This window comes from Colias philodice, chromosome 28 (assembly GCF_061535455.1).
Source record: "Colias philodice isolate Cphi_HAF_F1 chromosome 28, ilColPhil1 Martin Lab GWU primary, whole genome shotgun sequence".
Taxonomy (NCBI): Eukaryota; Metazoa; Arthropoda; class Insecta; order Lepidoptera; family Pieridae; genus Colias; species Colias philodice.
Genome location: NC_143113.1, coordinates 4,731,947 through 4,757,490, shown reverse-complemented (window position 1 = coordinate 4,757,490; position 25,544 = coordinate 4,731,947). Strand labels below are relative to the sequence as shown.

Below are 25,544 nucleotides of genomic sequence, written 5' to 3'. Positions count from 1 at the left end.
CATGCGCAATAACGTATCGTGACTACACGGGGTGGTTTTGGAAAATAACTTTACTGTTTGGATAAAAATAAATAGGTATTTTTCTGCAATGAGTTTATGAATTATTTTGTTTGAGGAAATAAGCTTGGAATTTATGTACTTACATCATCACTACATAATCATAGTATTAAACAAAGTCACTTTCTCTGTCCCTGTATCCCTATGTATGCTAAAATCTGTAACCGACTTCAAAAAAGGAGGAGGTTATCAATCAATTTTTTTTTATGTATTTACACCGATTACGTCAAGGTTTCTGTTATTTTTATACTAATTTTATTAAAGCTTTTATATCTGTGCTTGAATGGGTTAATCTGTAGAAATATGCACGAATTAAAAAATTTGTACCATAGCGCATTCTTAATCGAAGGCTTCATTGATAGCATGCTACTACTAATAGGGCAGGAGCAGAAAATTTTGATATTTTTTTGCGGCAAAGCTGCCTCATTAATCATATTTTTCCTATGCTTTTAAATCTTGTAAAATTTTTTAAAGGTGAAATACTTTTGTTTGCTCTAATACCTACATGTTACTATATTATTATCCTAATTCTTTTTGTCATAATAATAAAACTTGATTGAGCAAATAAAAAATAAGAATGATAAAGTATTACAGAATCTGTTGCAGTGCTCTGTTGCCATACATAAGCTTTCCTTTCATTATATAGCTTTTCTAATTGAGAAAATATGAATTCAGTATGGACCAGTGTGTCCCAATAGATCCCTAAAAATAGAGGGGTGAGGTTTACTTACATTTTATATAGTGTTATATAGTATTTGAATGCGGCATCGTCAGTAGTGAGCAAGGTTTCAAGCCTGAATGTCGTTACTTATTTTGAAACATTCTAGAACATACAGAAAAAGTGAAAGTAACATTAATGTCCATAACAGTGAAAAGACTAAAAAGAAAACCGTAATTGTGTGTTTTTTAAGTGAAGTGTAAAACACAGGTGAAGTTATGACGTTCCATGCCTTACCGGCAGAAAATTACATGATACGGGAACAAAGGTTTAAAAGTATCGATCTGAAGAAAAGTAGAATGCCATCTTTAATTACTAAAAATTGGTAAGTCGAATAATCGGTTTTCTTTATTCAACTTTCGCAAAGCATCGATCAATACTTGTGCGGCGCTACAACACTATCGATTAAGTTTGACATTTGCTTGTGACGTAATACGACGTCCCGTTTCGCGTTGTTTCAAATAGCGAATGGTTCAACTTTCAATGAAATTGAAAACAATATGGCCTTCACTTTTCCCTATATACCTATCCCTAACATATGATCATAGCTTACATGTAAACAGCTGATAGATACACTTGTAATTATTGAAATCTATATCTAATGCAGATCTTTTAACTGTGGATTGTCTTTCAATTTTTTATTTAAGTATAACAATAATTTATAAATAGTTAACGTTACATTTTTGAGATATAAATATAATTTCCTACATCAAAAATGTTAAGACAATATAGCGCTCATTATGGTACACTATCTTTTAATGAAAATATTTAAATCAATATTCTATTCAGAACTGCACGTGAAAAGGAATTTTGTTAAATTCCAAAAACCTCCAAGAACAAATTTAATATCACGTTTCCGGCGGCCATCATGAAAAAACAGTATAATGCGACTAAATTAAAAGTACAGTTCGGCACGTGGTCTTCTAGGCGTCGCGTGTTTTTCCAAATCGGTCGGGTGTTATTTCTGACAATCGCTACAGTTGATCAATTGACACAAATGACAAAGTTGATTATTCGACTTATTTTCGCTAGCTTTCTGTTGTGAAAGACGTGTTCTGCGCAATTCCAAGTACCCCTACGGTCTGACCGTGTTTTTCTTTAAAGTTCGCGAAAGGCTTAAATACGATTTGCCAAGATGACGAAGTTAATACAACAGTTAAATTTTAGTAGTAGTAATTACTATGACGTCGCGGGTGTCCTGATTGAACCCAACGCTGCAAAAACTAAAAAGTACTGGTGAGTATTTCGGTTTATTACCTACTTATTTTGGTGCTGATGTACTTCATTTCTATTTTTATCAAGATTATTGACTTCTATATTACTTTACGGGACATAGAAGTGCGTTTCATATAACGTCCTTGTACCTTTGTTATACGTCATCAGTAGGTGATAGGTAGGTAGGTAGTTTTAATAAGATCATCGTTCACCTTTATAAATATTGAATTATTACCTTGTGGTATCGTGACTTAACATTTACCGTTTGTTTTAGGTATTTTGTATTGAAAAAAGTCAATAAGACGTGTGTTCTAAATTTAAATAGGTATTAAATAACAGCATGGTTTTATCTGTGTTTTTCCAATTACAAAATCCGAATAACCAATTCTAAATTCAAAACCTTGAAAAATAATTAAAAATTTGCATTTAAATAATGATGGGTAAAAAATAGAATAAAAATATTTCACAAATAATACCTACCTACCTTTATAGGTATATATTTTAAATTCTATTGTCATGTGAATGGTTTAGGAATATAACTAGGGCACCTTATCTTGATTGATGCCCTGACTATGTCTGCTGTATTTAATTAAAGTTTAAACTCATTTGACCTCTTTATAAGTTGTCTATGTGACATAAATGGAAGCAGTATAGATAAAAAAAATATGTATGTATGTATGGGCAAATTCAACAAAAATGTACATAAAGTTTTTTGTTGGAAACATATCTATCTGTAGAAAAAATATGAGATTTTGTCAGCCATTTTTTTATTATTTTATAGAGGGTAGTTGGTAAATAAGTTAACAGATGCTAGTTTATGACTACATTTACATATTATATGTATGTTATATACTACATAGACAATATTCCAATGAGAATACATAAATAATAAAATAATTTTGAGGTTAAGTAAGGTTATTTTAATTAAAACTGACATTTGTCAAGAAATGTCAAAGACAATAGGTAAGGATCTAAACTAGCTGTGCTCCGCGGTTTTACCCGCATTAATCCGCTCTTGTTATTCTTTGCATGATGATATAATATAGCCTCAGTATAGGAAGGCTTTCCTCAATAAATGGGCTATCTAACACCGACATAATTTTTCAAATCAGACCAGTAGTTCCTGATGAACACGTTCAAACAAACACTCTTTTCAGCTTTATAATATTAGTATAAATATGCTAGAATTTAGAATCTGCAACATATATGCGGTCACTATGAGTAGTACTATGAGTTGGGCAAGTAGAGGCAATCACAATAGTGTAGAGGGCCTACATGTCTAAGATTGGCCGTCATTGTAGACATATTCATAATCAACATAATTGTGGCAACAACAATCTAATATAGGTATATACAATCTAATAAGGTACAAATATTTTGCACAATAGGCGGCCTTATAGCTACACAGCAATCTCTGCCAGGCAACCTGCTAGGAAAGGAAATGTAAGAAGAATAAGGATAGCGCAAAAAAAAAAATTGTATGTGTAGAGGGTCCATTATATGAACAGCAAATTCATCTGCGTCGCAACATTGAGTTATAAGCTTGTAAGCATCAATTGATCAGGTTAATTGTAAGACCTTGGATGTCTTCTAGATCACATGAGTTTTATTGATTCTGATTATGGACGGCATGTTGATTGACAACATTTATTGTTATATATATTTCAACTTTATTTGTATAATATCAAGTTTCATTTTGTAGTGTGTTGTTTTTCAAATAGACCAAATGAAACATGCAATATGTTAGTAGTATTTATGATTAAAAATTTAAAACAATGTTCCAACTTGTACAAATGCAATAGTTTGTCACTATTTAGCATTTACTAGCTGCGCTCCGCGGTTTCACTCGCGTGGGTCCGCTCCTGTTGGTCTTAGTGTGATGATATATAGTGTATAGCCTTCCTCGATGAATGGGCTATCTAACACTGAAAGAATTTTTCAAATCGGACCAGTAGTTCCTGAGTTTAGCGCGTTCAAACAAACAAACTCCTCAGCTTTATAATATTAGTATAGATATGTACATAAAAAGGTGCATATTTCAGATTAGTCCATACGTTCTCAAAATTAATTTTGTTCAGAATACATACTACTACAGTTTTTATTGCTGACTAGCTTCCGCCCGCGGCTTCGCCCGCGTGGTGTTTTTTTTTGCAATAAAAGGTAGCCTTTGTTCTTACTCAGGGTCTATAGATTCTCTGTGCCAAATTTCATCTAAATCAGTTGAGAGGGTTAAGTGGGAAAGCGTAACAGACAGACAGAGTTACTTTCGCATTTATAATATTAGAAGGGAAGTAGGGATTTAAGTAATAACTATAGAATGTTTTGAGCTAAAATTCATTTATAATATGTATTTTATAATTATTATTTTGATATCACGTACTTATGTACATGATGCCTTAAGAACGAGATAATATAAATACAAAGGCTGATGTTAAATTGATTATATTTGCAGAGATATTTCTGTGAAATGATAAGAGTATCTTTGAAGAGATTATTCTTAGGAATGATAAGGAGAAATAAACACGAAATAAGAACCTTTGTTCTACACTGAGATGTGTTTTTACACGCTTTATATTAGCTTCACCTGTATGTTTGTTTGTAACCGACTTCTTTGGGCGCGATTTTGACCCACTTTAAGGGTGCACTCACACACATCAGTCACCGTCAAGTCACCGATGACTGATCGGTGACGGTTTGTGTACGTATCCACAAACACCAGTCACCGTCATGTTGTCCGTCAGTCACGTCGCCGGTTTGACTGAATCATTGAACACATAAATCAGGTTAGTCAGTGATTAGACGTGTGTCACGCTAGAGAACATGCAGGAATTGACGGTAGCACGACGCTGACTGAACTGAGACGTGACGGCACCGGGTGAGTGGGGATAAAAGTATGATACATGTATGGAAAGATTATTTGACGTGCCTGACCGGGGACGTCACTGATAGATTTCGTGCCGGCGACTGTCGTGTGGGAACAGAGTCATACTAGAACTATTGATACATATTTTTTTTTAATCCTGTCCGGTGACGTGCCGTGACGGTGACTGATGTGTGTGAGTGCACCCTAAATGGCCAGATTTCGTTCAAACTTTGTAGATTTATTGAGGACCGATGACAATACACTAAATTTGATAAAATTTTCTATTTTTTAGTTCGGTTTTCTATAAAAAGCGTGTTTTTTGTTTTTTTAAACTATTATTATTATTGAATAAGACGTATATTCTATTTGGCTTTTGTGTATGATAGTTTTAAGTATTTGCAAATAATCATTTGTTATATGCAGTTTAAACTTAAATTTATACATATTTTAGTTTAATAACTCAGCCTCAACTCAGCAATAGAAAATCTATTGTGTCTGGCACCGATCGGGCCGCTTGGAGCTCAATGGGTTAAAATTTAATTTACTAAACTTATAAATTGTCTCTGGTGCGTTCTATTAGAGATCCCAGAGACTTCTATTTTTTGGGTCTGGCCTCGAGAAGGTTTTAGTGGGTAAGAATCCCACATGCTCGGTTTTCCCCCAAAAGACGAGTGCCTTTAGAAGATTTAACAACATAATAACAAAAAAAAAAGACAGTTTATAAATTGACTCTTAATACAAATCCATATATAATATCTCATGCCACAGTGTTTGTAACCAATCCACTGAAACAACATTTATGATATTTTAAGAAACAACCAATTTTTATGAATATAGGTACATGATTATTTGGTAGGTCAGACAATAGTCATACACTATATTTTATACCTCTAAGTGATAAAGGTGACCTCACAGATCAAGCCAAGATATCTAAATTGTATTAATTTCTATATTTACCAAAAGCACTTGCAAACAGTTTTACAAGCCTAGGTACGATATCAGGGCAAACAAAATGCACGCTCTTATCAACACGTGACTTTAAACGTGATTATTATGTTTACTATATAATTTATCTTTGCATACAGTCATGTGAAATGGAAAACAAGTATTTAAATGTTTAAAATCTGTTATAGTATTGAAAGAAGTTTTTTATTCAACGGAGTACGGACACACTTATCCTATGTTCTTCTTCTTGGTGTAATCTTTTGTTATGCCAAATTATTACACTATAAAAGAATTTGTATTATAATAATTTGTGTTACTATCTATTGTTCGGTCTGATCCATATTTATCTTCAAACTAGCTATGCCCCGCGGATTAACCCCATAGCACAGAATATTTAATAGTAGCTAACGCTACCCATACCTCCTCTCCTATTGGTTTAGCGTAGTCATGCGTTCAAGCTTGTGCTTTCTCGGGTATCAAAATATCTCCATACCAAATTTCATGCAAATTGGTTCAGTAGTTTAGGCGTGATTGAGTAACAGACAGACAGACAGAGTTACTTTCGCATTTATAATATTAAGTATGGATTATGGATGGATTATGTACTTTGGACAGTTATTATTATTTACATTGTACATTACTTTATTGTAATGTTACTAAGGAGGTAATATTTCAAGTACAGCAAGGAGAAAGTTATTTGTACCGTGTACGTAAATTATTTCTGAATTTAACTGGCGTACGTGACGGTAGACATGTTGCACCATATTATGTTATCTCGTGTTCTCAGATGAAATAAGGATGGTAGTTCTTGTTGTTGATTCGTTATAATTAGGTATAATTATTGTGACGCACCTATATATATAATAATAAGCAAAAAAACTTGTAGAAGTACCTATAATGATAAACTTGTCGTTTTAATCTATACAGGGTGTATTTTTTACGTGATATGAGTATTTTTTACGTGATCAGTGTATGCTAAACTATGAGTCCTTTCGCGCTTAGTATACCAACAGTGGGACACCCTGTATAATTATTATTAATTATCAATCATAGTGTTATTATATTTTTAGCACGCTTTTATTAGCTTCATGTATGTAAAAGGCTCTTAAAAGACTCCTTTCGGCACGATTTTGACCCACTTTTTTATTGTTAACTGTAATGTGATTATGTGAACCGTTTGAATAAATAAATTATTATGTATGCAAAAGCAATGCATCGGGGAAAAAGTTTCGAATCCTTATCTGTGTGTGTTCTAATTATATCAAAACGGACTCAGCCGTATAAAACGTAAAGTGGTCACACGTGATCTAGTAATGCTTGCATCGCTTTTTGCATAAACATCGGGCGTCTACAGTATAAAATAGGTACATATCTCTGAAACCGGTTTTGAACATGTTTTTTTCATAAAAAATCGATGAGGAAGCCGTGATACCGTCGCATCCTGCCAAATTTCCATTAAAAATCTGCCCTCTTTTTATTTTAGAAACTTTTTTAAAAGCAAACGTTTACAAATTGGTTCAGTTTTTCAAATTAATTGGTCGAATCAGATATAAAACTGTAATACAAAAACAATGTTATTTACGTTTGAAATTCAAACAATTTTAGATGCAACTTCATCTACTATCCTTTTCAATGGATATAAATTGGTTCTCATTCAATCTGAAAGGGGAATATACAAACAGTCGATAGAAACTACAAAGTTTATGGGCTTCCAGAAACATCCAACATTGTACAATGCGATAACACTCTTGTATGTGTGTGTGAATGTGCATGTGTGTGGATATCAAGCGTGTACCGTTTGTGCTGAGTCAGATTTGTTTTCCATTTTATTTATAACTATGTATTAAGGAATTTACAGTCTTTCTCTCTAGTGTTACGGTCGATTATCGCATACCAAATAAGTCTTATGTTTAATATTATATCAAAACCTGTAATGTCACATCTAATAAAATTTTTCGTGCCTGCCTATTAGAAGTGCTAAGAAGCTAGTGAAAAAACAGAAATAACTTTCTATTTTTGATTGAATCCTTACATATATGTCTACAGTGTCTACATAATCTATATAACCTCCTTTTAGCAAACAGCAACATTATAAAAAAGTAAAATTTAAAAATAGAATGTAAACAATTCCCGCGCCAACACGTGACTATTGTTTATTTGGGTTCGGCCGCCATATTTATCGATATTGCAAATGGCCGCTCACAAGTTACAGCTGATACGTCATACTCATATGTGAACTCGAGAGAAGAGAAACGTTTATGGATATGATTTTTGTTTAAAACTGGTTTGTTTGTCCTATATTCGTTATTATTATGAAGTTATTAACTAACTCATATTATGTGCCGTTGTAAAAGGCTCTAGGCTATAATATTAATATTTTTAATTCTCAGTAAATAGGCATATTATGTATATTGTGCCTAATTTAAGTACTTACATGCTTTATTGTTACTTATTTAGGTAGTTTTATTACATCAAGGAATTATTGATATTCAAAATTAGATAAATTTTATATACCTTTTTATCTATTGTCTATTTATTTCCAACTAGCTTTCCACCCGCAGCTTCGCCCGCGCAGTCAAAGAAAAACCCGCATAGTTCCCGTTCCCGTAGGATTTCCGGGATAAAACCTATCCTATTTCCCGGGGTAAATAGTAGCCTATGTCCTTTCTCGGGTATCAAAATATCTCTATACCAAATTTCATGCAAATTGGTTCAGTAGTTAAGGCGTGATTGAGTAACAGACAGACAGAGTTACTTTCGGATTTATAATATTAGTAAGGATTCAAAACTGATTCAATTTATAAAAAAGCCATATTTTTAAAACTATATCTGTCCCAGCAAACGTTCTGCCTGACTCTTATCAATCGTATCCCTTTCGTATCCCTATACGAAAAATAGATGTTGGCCGATTCCTATATCTACCCAATATTCAATAAACATACAAAATTTCATGAAAATCGGTTCAGCCGTTTCGGAGGAGATTGGTAACATTGTGACACGAGAATTAAGGTCAGGTGGGGTAAGAGGAACATATTTCATTTTCAGTAAAATATTTTGACTGCTAGGAACAACATTTATAGCTTTTTAAGATGTTTGAAACACACAGAACTTACCTTTATGTATTAGCTTCCCGTAGGCTAAATGTCATTACTCTAATAACAGTTCTTACGAAGATATTGACATTAATGTCAAGATTGAGTAATCGTTCCTCTTCCCCCTTACAAGGGGTAAGAGGGACAGTCATTGTATTTCCAAAGATTGGAGTTTGAATTAAAATATTCGTTGCTAAATGTTCGTTAATTTGTAGATAGAATGTCTTTGGTCAATATTAGATCTTAATGTCGATGAAATAAGGTATAATTTGGAATAAAAAACAAGAATACATCAATTCGGGGTAAGAGGGACATACAGGTTCGATCAGGGGTGGCAAACTAAAAAGAAGTCGACTAGTTATAATTCTATTTTTATTTAATCATACATAGTAATGGTAAACAGTCTGTCCCTAACTAGTTTTCCTAGTTAGTTACTCTTTAAAAATAACAATGGCACTATGTGATGAGATCAATATTGCGAATCAGTATTCTAATTCATCTATTAAGAACCTTCTCCTTTTTAAGAAGTCAGTTAAAAATATAAATGATCTTCTTGATCTTAAAGAAATTCTTTGGAATTTCTGGAATTTTGAGACAGGCGAACTTAGCGAAACTTGGCGAATAGTGGTGCTTGCATCACTGTGTTCCAGTTTGGTGGTGAGATGAGGCCCTGAAGTAATTACTGGCACAGGACTCAGGAGGCATAATCCTTTAGGCCGGCAACGCACTTGTGACTCCTCTGGAGTTGCGAATGTCCATGGGCGGCGGAAATCGCTTAACATCAGGTGATCCGTATGCTCGTTTGCCCGCCTATTAAATAAAAAAAATATAAAAAAAACACATGAGCAAGAAATTTTTAGTTATAATTTAAAATTGTAATAGGTACAGAACAGTCAGTCACTTCTTTTCATTTTATCCACATATAATTATAAATTAATCAAAATGTTGGTCACCCCTCACACGGGGGAAGAGAAACATATGTTCCTCTTTCACCGTCAATAGTGAGCCTCTTACCCCAGCTATTGTTTTTGAAGTCTAGGATTTTCAAGCGAAAGAAACTCACAATATTTAGTTGTTTCTTAACTAAAATGATTAATGAAAGAAATACTTACAGTTTTCTCCGTGTATCAGTATATATAAAATATTTCTAGCACACTTTTATCACTAAAATATGGGTTCGCAAAAAAACGAGCCAACTTGGTGTTAGCCGAATTCGCAACTGTCAAATTTGTTTACATTTTTTGTGATGTCTGTGCTACGTAGCGACATCTACTCAAAACCGCTCAAACTAATTCGCCTTCACTTTTTTATCGACGGAAAGTACATAGTCATAAACGCTTCGGTTTACTAGTTATGGTCTCTAGGCCCTCTTCCCCCAGTGACCCTCTTACCCCACCTGACCTTACATAGATTATATACATAATATAGAGATTATTTTAATAAGTTCTCTATGGTCATACATTCATCCATCAATCCATAGAAACGAAATACATTATAACAAATAGTAACCAGACCAAATTGAATATGAAAGGCAGCCAAATCTATTACAAAACTTCCATAACATAGGTATTACGTGGTACCGAAATGGCGTCTTATACGCAGTATGTTTTGGCGATGTGGATAATTACTTTTCAAGATGTCTCCTTGTTTATTTTGGGCTTAAAATGTATTGGAAACTGTGTAACCATTAGCAACGGAAATAAACTAGCTTATCAGCTGGTTTTACTCGTTTTATAGTGAATTTTGTTTCATAAGAGCAAGGTTATTAAATTGGTCGTCGTACAAATTTCCTGTAGCGAAGCCTTTAGTATAAATTTGTAATTCTTATATTTACCAACTTATATCCATGTGACGAAATTCATACAAATTGATCAGATTTGATAAAAAATATATCTATAAAATATGTATTAGTCATTAGTTTTATATTATCACACATTCTACCATAAAGATATCATTGATGGTTAATGAAAATTATCTTAATCGGTTTATTAGTATGTGCGTAGACTACCTTGCGAACAAATTAAATACAAATAATAAATCTATACTAATATTATAAAGCTGAAGAGTTTGTTTGTTTGAACGCGCTAATCTGGGGAACTACTCGTCCGATTTGAAAAATTATTTCGGTGTTAGATAGCCCATTCATCGAGGAAGACAAACAGATCACGCTAAGACCAACAGAAGCGTATTACACATTTAATCTATCTGTTCAAAATTTCGTACAGGTACAACCAGTTTTTGCGTGAAAGAGTAACAAACATACATTCTTACATGCTTTCGCGTTTATAATTAAAACATGATTAAAATGAATCATATCTGTTAATACCTAGCCTGTGACCTAGATCAGTCACGTTTCTTGAGATATCAATTAATAAACTATTAACATGAGTTTAGGTTATAATTATAACATATTATCTTGATTATTTGTATAAGTCTGTTAGAAAAAGATATGTCTGTCTGTCATGCGTAACAAAAACATAAGTAGAGAGACAAGTAAATATTTTTTACTACTTACATATTACATTTTTTATTTGACCATTTCGTTTAACCTTATAATATTAATTCATTTTTAAACCAAAATAAATTTTATGTCAACTTCTAATAAGATGGCTTGCAAGTCGACGTAAATTTGATAAAAAATACAATAAGGGATTTATTAGGTCTTCTAAACACACATAATTGCATAGGTTACTGCACTCGTTTCTCAAAAAAATATTCTTCGGAATAAGATTTAATCGTTTTAAAATTTCAATAAAATCGATACAATAGTTTTAAAGATACACATCAAAATGTTTTAACCTGACACTAATTTATTTTCAAGGCTATCAATGCAACCCTTACCCTTATTCAAGGGGTGGTTCAAGGTCTAATTAATTGGATGCATTTTAAGGGTTGTTTTGATGACCGTTGCTAGCACGTGTAACTTTTAATATTATTATTTTTGCAACATTTGTATGAGTTTTTTGAGTATTTTAAAATATGATGGGATAGATAAAACGATAAACTTTGCCGAAGTAGATCCTTTGCGTAGTGATATAAATTTATCGTTGTTTTTTTTTATTTATTTTGTTCACTGCAAAAATGAGGTTTTTAAAAAGAATAAACATTGTTTTGAATGCACACATGTTTATTAGTTTGTTACTCTTAGTACATCTAAATAAAACAGAGATATTGCATTTGTAAATTTATTGCACTAATAAATATCAAGTTCAATTCTTAACAGCTTGCAACAGAAGGAAGGTTATCTTTTTCGAGTGATGTTTATTTTTGGCACGATTTGTAGTACAAACGGCAATGGTTTTCATCTTGAAAATTGGTTTATGGTAATGTAAGACAGGGTATATAAAAATTAAAAAGTGAAAAAAAATTATGGCGCCAAATTATGTCTCAAAAAGTTTTCATGTATGTATTTTTTTTCTTAAATACTTTCACTATCGATAATAGCTTATGATTTTATTTACCTTGGCACCAAATTCGGGGCAAAAGCTGAAAATAAAAAACGATGCCAAAGTGATATTTTTCAATGTACACAATATTGTCTTTTGCGTCGTAATCTATTTATATGATGTTTTGGCAAGCCGTGCGATCCAGAATTCTATCAGTGTTTCTTGTGATTCCTTTATAAACACCCGCTTCTTTCAAAAACAAACAAAAAATAACAAAAAATAAATAAAAAATATTTGTCGTATATGGCACGTTGTATAGGGATCTTCAATAAGATTCCGTTAAAATATCGGTAGTCAATCGTTGTAAAGTTTACTAAACATTCCAGTTTTTGTGATTTTTTTATTGTTTTTTTGTATTAAGTTATTTATTGTAAATAAAAATGGTTGTCAAACTGTACAGGTAAGATATTTTCGACTCTTTGTACATTTCATAAATAGTGTAGGGTGTTATTAAAAATTTGTTTTAGCTTTTGTAAAAAATGTATCCCATGTTTTAATTGAAATTGATCTATTTGTGAATTTTCATACTTGTCCGGCGCGGCGTCGCGTTTAGGTGAGATTTACACACAAACATACATAGTACATACATATTTAATCAGATGATTGATTTTAATATCCAGCGGTATATTCATTTTCATAAAAGCCGTTTATAAACTTGGGTAAATTTTCAAGTAGCATTCTTAATGATTCCAAAAATTCCACCTGACAGACAGACATATAGACAGACAGGTCAACATCTTGGCAATTAAGTATTTAAATATTATATTTAATACCTTGACAGTAATAAATAAAAAACTTTGCTAAGAATTTTCTAAAATTGTAATCATGGTTTTCTTAAATCTAAAAATGTTAACTGTTGTAATGCAGATAGGAATAGATTTCATGTAAATTATCTTGATAGGTATTTATCTGGCTTGTCATCAAGAAATAGAGTGATAAAATCACAGATAGAAAATTGAATATTGCTACTGAAAATATAAAGTGTATAAAAATATAAGATATATTGAATATTTTTAATACCTGTAAAGGTTTCTTCATTTATTATATTTTGTTTACCAGCCAAAAGCGAAAATTTATTAATAAAATTTAGACAATCCTATCTACCGTACCCGCTGAGGCCGGTACACTCTTGGCCATTTTTATGCAAATGCTCGTGCGAAATAAGCCATAAAAATGACTTACATTATGTACTTTGTTTAAAGAATTATCAGTGTATGACGTACAATCATATATCCTTTGTTTTCATGATAATTAATTATATTATTGTAGGCTTTGATAAATAAATAAACAGTAAGAATGTTAATTTCTAAATTAAATAGTTAATGTTTTGAGATTTATTGTTTATAATAAAAGTTGCAAGAAATCTTTATAAAATGCGCTATTGGTAAAGTCTTATCAAAATAGATGTAGACGTTTCGGAGGGTAGTCATTTAATTGCCAATATATTTAAAATGGTTTCCTGCTATATACTAGTCGTGTAAGCATATTGTATATGAACATAGTTATTTATTTGCGTGAACTTGATTTTCTACACCGTTTGGTCATAGCATGATGATATCTCCTATACTTATAGCTTATAGCCTTCCGCGATAAATGGGCTATCCAACACCCAATAATTTTTCAAATCGGACCAGTAGTTCTTGAGATTAGCGCGTTCAAACAAACAAACTCTTCAGCTTTATAATATATTAATTTAGATGTTTCAGCGGTAGATCTTTTCTCGAAGTTATATTAGTATATTAAATGATATAAAATGTTGTTTCAGCGGTGATGACTCCTCCCTGAGCAGCTCCCTGGCGGGCAGCAAGCGCTCCGCTTTGTCGGCTTCGGACGCCGAGTGCTTCTCGCTCTGCCTGGGTGCCGGGCCTCTGTGGTAAGTTACATTTATATGTATTCATCTAAAAGTACCATTTATTAATTACTATACTTTTGCGCTTCGAAAAGATGTCTAGGTGACGTTGGTAAAAAAATTTAGGTATACGTATATTATAATCATCAGAAACTTATCTTCATTCACGTAAGCTTATTTGGTCAATATACAGAAATTATTTATAACTGGATAAGAAAGCAGTAAACATAGAAGAGCCGGTGAACATTTACATGATAATGATTCTGGACAACTTTTCTGTGGTTCTTACGACCTTCCAGTACCATTAATTAAAAAATATTTTGTAGAATTGTATTTATTAATGTTACGTCATCTAGAAGGATATTTTTTTAAATCCGTCTCTTAGTTATCGATTTATACAATCAAAATTTCCTCTATATCAGTAAGTTACACTGAAAATATGGTCCAGAGGTGTCCAAGTCCAGGAAACCTTTAAATATCAGTTTACTGTAAAAAACCGCCAATTTCAGGTGGTCCTGATGTCCCTGCTCACGATACCGCACCGCCCGGAGGGGTGGGCAGCGGGGCCTCGAGCCCCGCTACCCCGTCCACCCCCACACACGACGACAACAACCGTAAGTGTTGTTTTTTTTGGCACTGCCAGAAAACTTAGAGCGAGCGCCCACGAGCAACTTTGTCTCCGCAACTATTTTGTCTCTCCGCCCATGGGCTAGTATGAAAGTGCGCGCACGTAGCGACGCAACACCCGGGAGACTTTTTTGTCCGCGGGTTCGGAGACAAGCCCGCGACGCAACTGTCGCCCTATCTATTGGTTTCAATGCAAGTGCGCGCACGGCGACAAAAATGTTGCCTGTCGGCGGCCGCCGGCCAGTTGCCGCGTAACCGGCGTAGCGATAATACGTATTTATGTCAACGTATTTATTCTCGTACACAGTAGTTTTAACCGACTTCAAAAGAAAGGAGGAGGTTATCAATTCGGCCGGTATATTTTTTGTATGTATGTACACCGATTACTCCGAGGTTTCTGAACCGATTTACGTGACTCTTTTTTTGTTTGATGCAGAATGGTGTGGGATTGGTCCCATAAAATTTATTCGGATAAGCCCAGTAGTTTTTATTTTGTGAGCATTTTTGTCTGATCTCGATGACTTAAGGGGGCGCATAAAGCAAAATAACCAATCTTCTATTAGATGATACGTGTAATATGCAAGACCAAATCTAAAAAATAAAATATATATCAAACTAGATGATATGTTCAACGATTCTGTTTAATCAAAAACATAAAATATTAAAATTTACTCGATAAAAAAAAATCACCAAGTTAGCTCTAATTTTCACACTTTTACGTTTTCTACTTGACATGGTAATACTTATTATGATTTTTTTTTCATAAACAATTATATTAAAACATTTGCATGATATTTGTCAGAGCATTTTGTGTAATTACTTTTAGTTTTGGTTTTATCTGGGATAAACCACAAACCAAAATCAAACGTTTATCTCGAGAAAAAAAGAGCGCCAAAAGTGGTTTATCGCAGATAAAACCAAAACTAAAAGTAATTACACAAAATGCTCTGACAAATATCTTGCAAATGTTTTAATATAATTGTTTATGAAAAAAAAATCATAATAAGTATTACCATGTCAAGTAGAAAACGTAAAAGTGTGAAAATTGGAGCTAACTTGGTGATTTTTTTTTAACGAGTAAATTTTAATATTTTATGTTTTTGATTAAACAGAATCGTTGAACATATCATCTAGTTTGATATATATTTTATTTTTTAGATTTAGTCTTGCATATTACACGTATCATCTAATAGAAGATTGGTTATTTTGCTTTATGCGCCCCCTTAATTGAAATGTAGTAAGTAACTTTGATTCATTTTCAGGAAACCGATTGAGCTGAAATTTTGTATACGCATGTAAATTGGATAGCGATGAAACATTATTATGAGATAGAGCTGATTTGATGATGGAATCGGAAAGTGGCCATAGGAACTTAGTAATATATTGACTCAACTTTATCGAGGTTGAGCTCGTTTGATTCGTGTTGAAAAATACACTAAAAAGTATTAAATAAAAACTACTTTACTTTTTACAATTACGATTACATATCTATACTAATATTATAAAGAGGAAAGGTTTGTAGGTACATATGTATGGTTTTCAGTTTTCACGCATAAACTGCTTAACCGATTACAATGAAATTTAGCACACATATAGAGGATAACTTGGATTAACACATAGGATAGGTTTTATCCCGGAAATCCCACGGGAATGGGAACTATGCGGGACAAGAGCACAGACCACAACCGTCTCTTCGAAAACCATGTTGATAAATGCAGAAAATTTTAAAGAAAAAGTTGCGTTGCTGTCGCTTTCGTGAGCGCATCGTTCAAAACTTTGCGAGGAGACAGCGACAGAGACAAAATAGTTGCCGGGCAACTAAGTTGCTCGTGGGCGCTCGCTCTTAGGTTTTGCCAGTTAGTGATGTTTTTGAAGTAAAACTTCTTTAGGCGCGACTAGGGAGTAACTCAGATTTTTTTTCTGACGGAAGTAACGCTGTGTAGTTTCCGCCATTTAAAAATAATAATTCTGATTGGTTGTAAGTATATGTCATATACTACACGCTTCTTGACTTATACGCCAGCTAGTGGCAAATATCATAATCAATTAGGATTATTTATTTTCAAATTTTCAAACGGATCAATTGTGAATAGCAAAGTGAATGAAAAATTCAACAGTTTCAAAAACATTATTTTAAATTGCAAAATTTTTTGAAAATCTCTAAATATACTTGTTTATTTATTCCTTTTAAAATAAGTAAATTAAAAATAAAAATAAACATGTTGCGGATTATAATCAATCTATTTTAAATATTGCTGAAGACAAAGTAGTATCCATAGCAACAGATATGTATATAGGTTGTCATCACGTTGTCATTCAGTTGAACAAGAAGCATATGTACGCCAACAATTTCATAAAATGTCAGTTATTGATACAGGAGGATCGCCTTATGAAATCATATTAGTTCTTAACAAATTTTACATTATTACAACCAATATTGATGTATCTGATGGCTTAGCCAACGGTTGTGTTGGAAAGTTAGTGTATATTGAACGTGATGACAGTGATAACATCATACGCTTATGGCTTGAGTTTCCTGGTAAGATAGGAGAGAAAATTAGGAAAAAAGCTGCCCATCATATTCAAACTCTAAACATTAGTAGAACAGCAGTCCCAATTTTACGAAGATCGTCATCTGTACCAATGAATAGAAATAAGACAATATTTGCAAAGAGAAATCACTTTCCATTAGTATCTGCTTGTGCGCTTACAATACATAAGTCTCAAGGTGGTACTTTTGATCAAATCGTTTATGAATACAATAAAAGTCACAGTCAGCAGCTGTTATATGTAGCATTATCACGAGTAACTGATATAAATGGATTGTTCATTGTCTCAAACACCGATGACAACAAATTTTATCATGGAAGAAAGCGTCCAGGGGGAATAGTTGATTTACAGTGTGAATTTGAAAGACTTTCAAATTCTCGCCTAATAACACAACAGGAAGAATTATATAACCTTTTAAATGAGAGTAGATAACATTACACTATTTTCCTTCAACTGCCAAAGTTTACGTGCTCATGTTTCTGATCTGAATGATAAAGTATTAAAAAGGTCCACATTGCTGTTATTTTCCGAAACTTGGATGAAAAATGACGATCAAATTCTTATTGAAAATTTTTATTGCGTTACCCAATACAAACGACCCAACTCAACTGCTGGTGGAGTAGCTGTATATCATTCATCTACAGATACACTGAACAATGTAACACCAATTCAAAATATTTGACCAACTATATTATCACAAATTTCCGATGAGGTTTCACAAATTGGTGACATCGCCTTGGTTCGATGTGTTAATACGAATGACCAACCTGTAATTAGTCGTTGTTATTTATATTTCTACAAATACTAGCCTGACAAATATCATAAAATTTATTCATCAGCAATTACTTCACTTCACAATTGAAGGTTCTCGAGTTTTAAATAGTAATTATCATGAATTACCGATGATTCTAACTGGAGATTTTAATGTTGTTTTTCGCTCTCAGGAATCTCAGCCGTTAATTGATTTTTTAGAAGAAAAATTTGATTTATCTATGAATACTTCTCGACTTCATTCAACAACGCGTTTCGGTACAACGATAGATGCTGTATTTTCAAGAAAAGTAGCAAATTTAGAGAGTAAAATTTATGTTTCACATTATGGTTACCACAAACCTATAATTTCGTACGTAAGAAATTATGATGACATTCAATTACCTGTTTCGAATGAATAATATTAATATAACATTTAAATAATCTTTGTAAAGCACATGAATAATAAATATAATTAAATTATAATATAATATTTATTTATTTAAGTTAATATTTAATCATTTCAGTGATATATGTCGTCAACGCCACAGAAGTTTTACTTCAATCGCGCGTAAAGGTTACACGCACACACTTTTTTTTTTTTCAGAAGACAATATCGTCTTGTCATTTACAACATGATCTAACTGAAACATAGTTTTATTAACATTTTTAGACTAATTGGTAAAAAAAGAACTATAGACTTATGTATAGTTTTTGGTATGGTGCCAGTTTACATTATTTTTGGTGACACTTGTATTTTCAACTTAATGACCATGCTAATCGAGATGGTAAATAAATAAACTTTCTGGGATTGCCAATACCTTATTTATTGTTGCGATTTAACAAACATTCTTCACACATTGAAATACTTATTTAATATTTATTGTTACCACTTAACACATTTTGTGTTGTTTTGTTAAAAAAACACATTTTTTTCCCTAAATTAAAATACTTTTATTTAATTCACAGGCGACTTGTTGAGCACACTACTATGGTCAAGCGCGAGCTCGCTCAGCAACAGTGAGGAGAGCCTCGTGTCCGACGCGCACCCGCCCGTGGCGCCGGAGCAACAGGAAGCGGTGGGTAGTGGTGGATATTTGTGGATAGTTGTGGATAGTGGTGGGGATTGGCGGATAGTGGTAGTTTTATTTATTTAAATTAAATACACACAACAGGTCACGATCTTGCCGGATTTATAGGCGACATATCAATTTCGGGAGCAGATCGCAACCCAACAAAATGTGTAGGTACAATAACTACTACAATGAGATACAGCTTACAGTTATTTAAAGCGTGTTACAATAAATTCATAATTAAAATTCAATAATTAAATATTAGATAATATAAAAGAAAGACAATTAAAATAATGGTTTCTTATACAATAATATCAAAATTACAAAATTAGACAGTTAGGACATCATTTCACTATTTGACAAACATGTTCTTTGAATATGTTTATTCGATGATCAAATATATCAAAATCGGGATTTTTTTTGGATAAATCATTGTATAAACGGCAGAAACGAAATGTAGGGTTATAAAAAGAGGTATTATTAGATGTTGGTGGATAGTGGTGGAGATTGGTATATTTAAATAATTAGAAATTGATAGAAAACAATATATTATGTAGAACTGGATGATTTTGAAAATTTGAGTCATATTTTTTGCAGCTATTTGCAGCTTCATCTTTTTTGTCCAGAAATGCGTTTTAATTTTATATATTTTATGACTCAAATTACTGAATATTTAACGTACGTAATATAGGATACGTAATATAGGATCATGTGACACATTTATACAGAACTTATCAATAATCGAAAATTCATCAATTTCAGATCATCCGCAAGATCTTGGAGCGCAAAGACGCGAAGGCCGTGAAGATTGACTTAAAAATCTATCTCACTGAAAACACACTGACTCGCTGGGAAGCTGTAAGTTATCAAAATATTATATACTAGCTGTGCTCCGCGGTTTTTCCCGCAGTGCCTCGCTCCTGTTGGTCTTTGTGCGATGATATACTATAGCCTACCTCGATGAATGGGCTATCTAACACCGAAAAATTTCAAATCAGACCAGTAAGTAGTTCCTGAGATTAGCGCGTTCAAACAAACAAACAAACTCTTCAGCTTTATAATATTAGTATATTTTAACGAGTTTCACAGTATATGTTGTGTTGTTGTTTTGTTCAGTCAGTAAAAATAACAAAAACTGTATGAAAAAAAAATACGCCGAAAGTGTTCAATCAGGCAGAGTTACAGTATGTACAATTTTTCAAGCATGTACAAATATAGACTAGCGCGTTCAAACAAACAAACAAACTCCTCAGCTTTATAATATTAGTATACTCAAACTCAAACATTAATTTATTTAATTAGACTTCTAAAAGCACTTTTGAATCGTCATTACATAGTTTTAACATTTACCACCGATTCGGAAAGCATTATCTACGGAGAAGAACCGGCAAGAAACTCCATAGTTGCTCTTTTATATAAGTATAGATTTATTTTTTAAAGTGAAACTTTTATTACATCGTCTCAAACTTTTTGGTCTGTGTAGCGCATGTCGCGTGACGGCCGGCTGCCGAGTATGTATAAAGCAGTGTTCGGAACCGTACGATAATTATCGTACAAATACAATTTTGTGCCTAAGTTTCACTTTTGCCGTGGTGTCATAAAACCACACAACATTTTTTCTATATGTATGTTTATGTAAAATTATATACATGTAAAATGATCTTTAGGTGGTAAAAGGCAACACAATGTATCTCCGTGTGCCCGGAGTGCTGCAGTCCGGCAGCAAGGACAGCTTCATGCTGCTGCTCGACTTCGCTGAGGAAAAGCTGCGCTGCTCCAAGTTAGTATATCACTACATAGTATAAAACAAAGTCGCTTTCTCTGTCCCTATGTATGCTTAAATCTTTAAAACTACGCAACGGATTTTGATGCGGTTTATTTTTTAAATAGAGTGATTAATCCAGTCTGTAGGTATTTATGCTCTACAAAAGGTGGCGTAGAAAATGTTTTGAAACGATATTGTTTAGGTATGAAAGGTTAATAAAAATCCAAGTTTTCGACCTTGACGGACCCAGGCGCTAGCCGCCATCTTGAATTAAAGGTGCTAAAATTAGGTATATTTTAAATAACTTCTCAATTGTTTACTAAATCACAAAAGTGTCACAAAAGTCTATGAGGGGTTCAAAGAAGACAAAATTACCTACATTTTTTTCATACATGATTATTCTGTAAGTCTTAAAGGTAAAAACTTACAAGCGACGGAAATAATAATATTTACAGAAATCATATAATTTTAATTTTGTTTAAAAATTGTACAGCTATCATCTTTTAATTCTCTTTGATGGCCCGGGCTGGTTAATGGTGGCTTCTTCATTATCGTCGCTGAAATTTTCTGTTTCATTGTCTGTATTTTTAGTTTCCAACCATGAAATTTCGTCATCATGACCAGAAGAAATCGAAGACGCTGGAGCACGCTTTCTAGTAACTTTTTACGGAGGGGAACACGGATAAGGAATCCTTAGAAGATATCCGATATGAACGATTCATAAAGTTATCAATAAAAAGTAAATTTAATCGACGAAATGCGAAATACGAAATGCGTGAAAATGTCCGGAAAATGCGTGGAAATTTCCGGAAAAATCGTGGAAAATTCCGGAAAAATCGTGGAAAATTCCGGAAAAACCGTGGAAAATGCCTGGAAAATATCCGGAAAATGCGTGAAAATGTCCGGAAAATCCCCGGAAAATGCCTGGGAAATGTCCGGGAAATGTCTGGAAAATTCCCGGAAAATTCCCGGAAAATTCCCGGAAAATAACCGGAAAATTCCCGGAAAATAACCGGAAAATGCCTGGGAAATGTCAGGAAAATATCCGGAAAATGCGTGGAAATTGCCGGAAAAACCGTGGAAAATGCCTGGAAAATCCCTGTAAAATGCGTGAAAATGTCCGGAAAATGCGTGAAAATGTCCGGGAAAATGCTCGGAATATCCCCGGAAATGCCTGGGAAATTCCCGGAAAATAACCGGAAAATACCTTGAAAATGTCTGGAAAATATCCGGAAAATATCCGGAAAATATCCGGAAAAACCGTGGAAAATTCCGGAAAAACCGTGGAAAATGCCTGGAAAATATCCGGAATATGCGTGAAAATGTCCGGAAAATCCCCGGAAAATGCCTGGGAAATGTCCGGAAAATGTCCGGAAAATGCCCGGAAAATGCCCGGAAAATGTCCGGAAAATTCCCGGTAAATGTCCGGAAAATTCCCGGTAAATGTCCGGAAAATTCCCGGAAAATAACCGGAAAATGCCTGGGAAATTTCTGAAAAATATCCGGAAAATGCGTGGAAATTTCCGGAAATACCGTGGAAAATGCCTGGAAAATGCCTGGAAAATCCCTGGAAAATGCGTGAAAATGTCCGGAAAATATCCGGAAAATGCGTGAAAATGTCCGGGAAAATGCTCGGAAAATCCCCGGAAAATGCCTGGGAAATTCCCGGAAAATAACCGGAAAATAACCGGAAAATACCTTCTTCTAATAAATAACGGAAAAATCGCCTGTGCACACTTAACGATTACACCCTGTATATATTGTATACGTAATAATACTGCTATATATAATACTGCTAGTTACGGGCATCCCAAGACGAACATGTTTTTATTTTTTTTATGAATTTTGAAATAAACGAAAAACATAGTTATTGCCAAATATTTATTTATTCTCGCATATTATCATATTGAATAATTGAATACTTTATCATTACAAAGAAAAGAACTAAAGTACTCAATTTTTATGTTCCATTTGAATATTTTTTTATGAAAAATTAGTAAAAACAGGAAACAATGTATATTGTAACAATGTAATTATATACAATGGTGTCCAGTTAATCAAATGTTTATTAAAAAAGCAGTTGCAAAATCTGCAGAAATCTATAAAGAATGTTAAATGATTTTGAAATAAAATTAATAATGTATTATACAACTTATATTTATTATTTTTTAATGTTAATAATATTTTTTTCCAGTTGCATAATCTGCGTGCTAAAAACCCGCGCGGACCGAGCGACGTTACTCCGCACTTTCATGTTCATGGGCTTCCAACTGCTCCCGCCCAACTCACCCTTGGCCGCGGATATAGCGAACCCGGCGTATATGTTCCTGCACTATAACATGCAGTGACCAGGTGTCTATGGTTATATAGAGTAGGCATCGGACCATAGATTGTAGATTTGTGAAAAAAAAATTTTGGGTCTGACAATTTTTTTGTCTGGTAATTTTCTGGCATTTTTTTGTGTCTGGTTTATATTGTCTATAGATTCTAGAGATTCGATTTTTTGCTAATAATTTTATGGTTTTTGTCTTATATTGGTTTGTTGTAATTAGGCTGAGAAGATTGTCTGTTAACTTCATTATGATTAAATCTGTGGCGTAAATAACACATGTTAAAATCATAGAAATAACACCAAAAAGCCCTATTTCTACAGTTAAATCCAACACAAAATTTAAATTGTCACTTTTTAATAAATTGCACGCAAAATTTTAAAATTCCGGTCCGATGCATATTCTATACGCGATCTAAATTTTGTTTTACATTCGAATATTGTTTAAATTTGAAACTCGTAGATTCGTATCGGATAGAATAGATTTTTATGCTGCGTTTACACATTCGTGCGAATAGCGAAAATGAACGCATGAAAATGTGCTATTCGCCTTGACATAATAAGAACTTATTTACAATATTTTTGTTTAGATCCCAATGCAATAAAATTGTGTACCTTTTATTTTACATGTTAACGAATATGTAAATTACAATTTATGAAATTAAAATTTGTTGCAACATAACATCTTGTTGAATATACCATCGAATGTTTGTTCAAACGATTCGTTGAATATTTCGTAAAATACTTTGTCAAAACATTCGTCAAATGTTCCGTCGAATGTTCGTCGAGTGTGTAAACGCGGCATTACATTTAGAAACGAATAGAACCTGGCAATACTGCACGTGACGTCATTCAGTATTTCTTCACTTTTAGCACGTCAGTATTTAAATATTATACAACATTGGAACACGCTGTCCCGAGCGAATTCAGTATTTGCACATGATGGACCATCTCCACATTGGGCAATGTTGGCCCAACAAATGGCCGATGTTTTTCATTACGGCAAATTATTATCGAACATCTACAACGACCGATTTCACCATCGTGATTGCGTATTCGCCCAACGCTGCCCATTGTGAAGTGGCCCATATTATATTCGCTTACATAGTTTTCGGTCAACAAGTCTTAGTATTTAGATTAGTTGTATGGAATTTTGGTTTTATTGTTGTTTTTTAACAAATAAACAATAAAATCAAAATGGCTCTAGGATTTCAGCTTTGGATTTCATTCAAAACTGCGATTGTAGACTTTATTTGTAAGTTATGTCGTCGTGTTTTTTCCCTCTCCGGGTTAGAGCAAACAATCAAAAAATAAATAAAAATACAAAAAAAATTCAAAATAAAAAAATACAAAAAAATGTTTGTAACATACTTTTCATTATTTTTATGTTAAGCAGATTTTAGTATTAGATATAAGTTTTGATTATTTCAAATTTGGTTTCTTTGTGTATGAATACAGGTTATTTTAATATTTGCATTGTATTTTCTTTTCAATAAATATAATTTCCAATAATAAACCTTATTCCTTTTAATCTATTAATAAATGTTTTAACCCATTTTGTGTTTTTATTTTTCCCAATTAATACCCTTAACAAAAAAGCATTATACTTAAGCATTATTATGAAATATAATATGTACGATGAAAAAATCATAGTTTTTTGTACCACAGAAAAGTTATCTGACACCATTATTAGTTTGAAAATAATAATCTATAGGGTCAACCGGGGCAAATGCAACTAAAAAATAACAAGTCTCAAGTTTGATCGGTTGCAGTTATCTCCTTTTATATTTGGTCATTTATTTGACCCATTTATTGTTTTTTGTATTTATTCAAGATTATTTTAAACCAATCAAGCAATACAGTAGTCTTATAAATAACTGGTAGTGAGAATATTTCCTAAAATTGGTAGAAAAAGTTACATTAACCCCTAGTCGGGGGTAAATGCAACTAACTGCCATAGCTCTTCTTCTATTTCATATAAAACAACGAATATAGAATATATTTATGAGATTTCATGTTATTCATAGGATTTTGAACTGGATTACCGTGTAGCAAGGACGAGTTTTCAGGAAAAATCTTATTTTTCTAAATGTGGGGCAAATGCAACTATTTGTTAGAGAATTAGTGTGGGGAATGCAAAAAACTTATTCATCGATATATTTTTATTATTCTATATATATATATACAATAACGTTATCTATACAATAACGTTGCGATCGTAGATGGCGCCGCATTATTTAGAGGAAAATCTCATGTACCTACTTT

General features: G+C 32.9%; 1 protein-coding gene across 1 annotated transcript; it reads left to right on the top strand.

Moving 5' to 3' along the window:
- The first annotated feature begins 1,729 nt into the window (after positions 1–1,729).
- On the top strand, positions 1,730–24,834 carry Oda (Ornithine decarboxylase antizyme). Its single transcript, XM_089712335.1, is given in 8 exon segments — positions 1,730–2,011; positions 14,102–14,209; positions 14,695–14,701; positions 14,703–14,799; positions 19,082–19,191; positions 19,948–20,043; positions 20,853–20,965; positions 23,145–24,834. Coding segments are annotated over 8 exon segments (786 nt in total). The 5' UTR covers positions 1,730–1,910; the 3' UTR covers positions 23,299–24,834.
- The last annotated feature ends 710 nt before the right edge of the window (positions 24,835–25,544 follow it).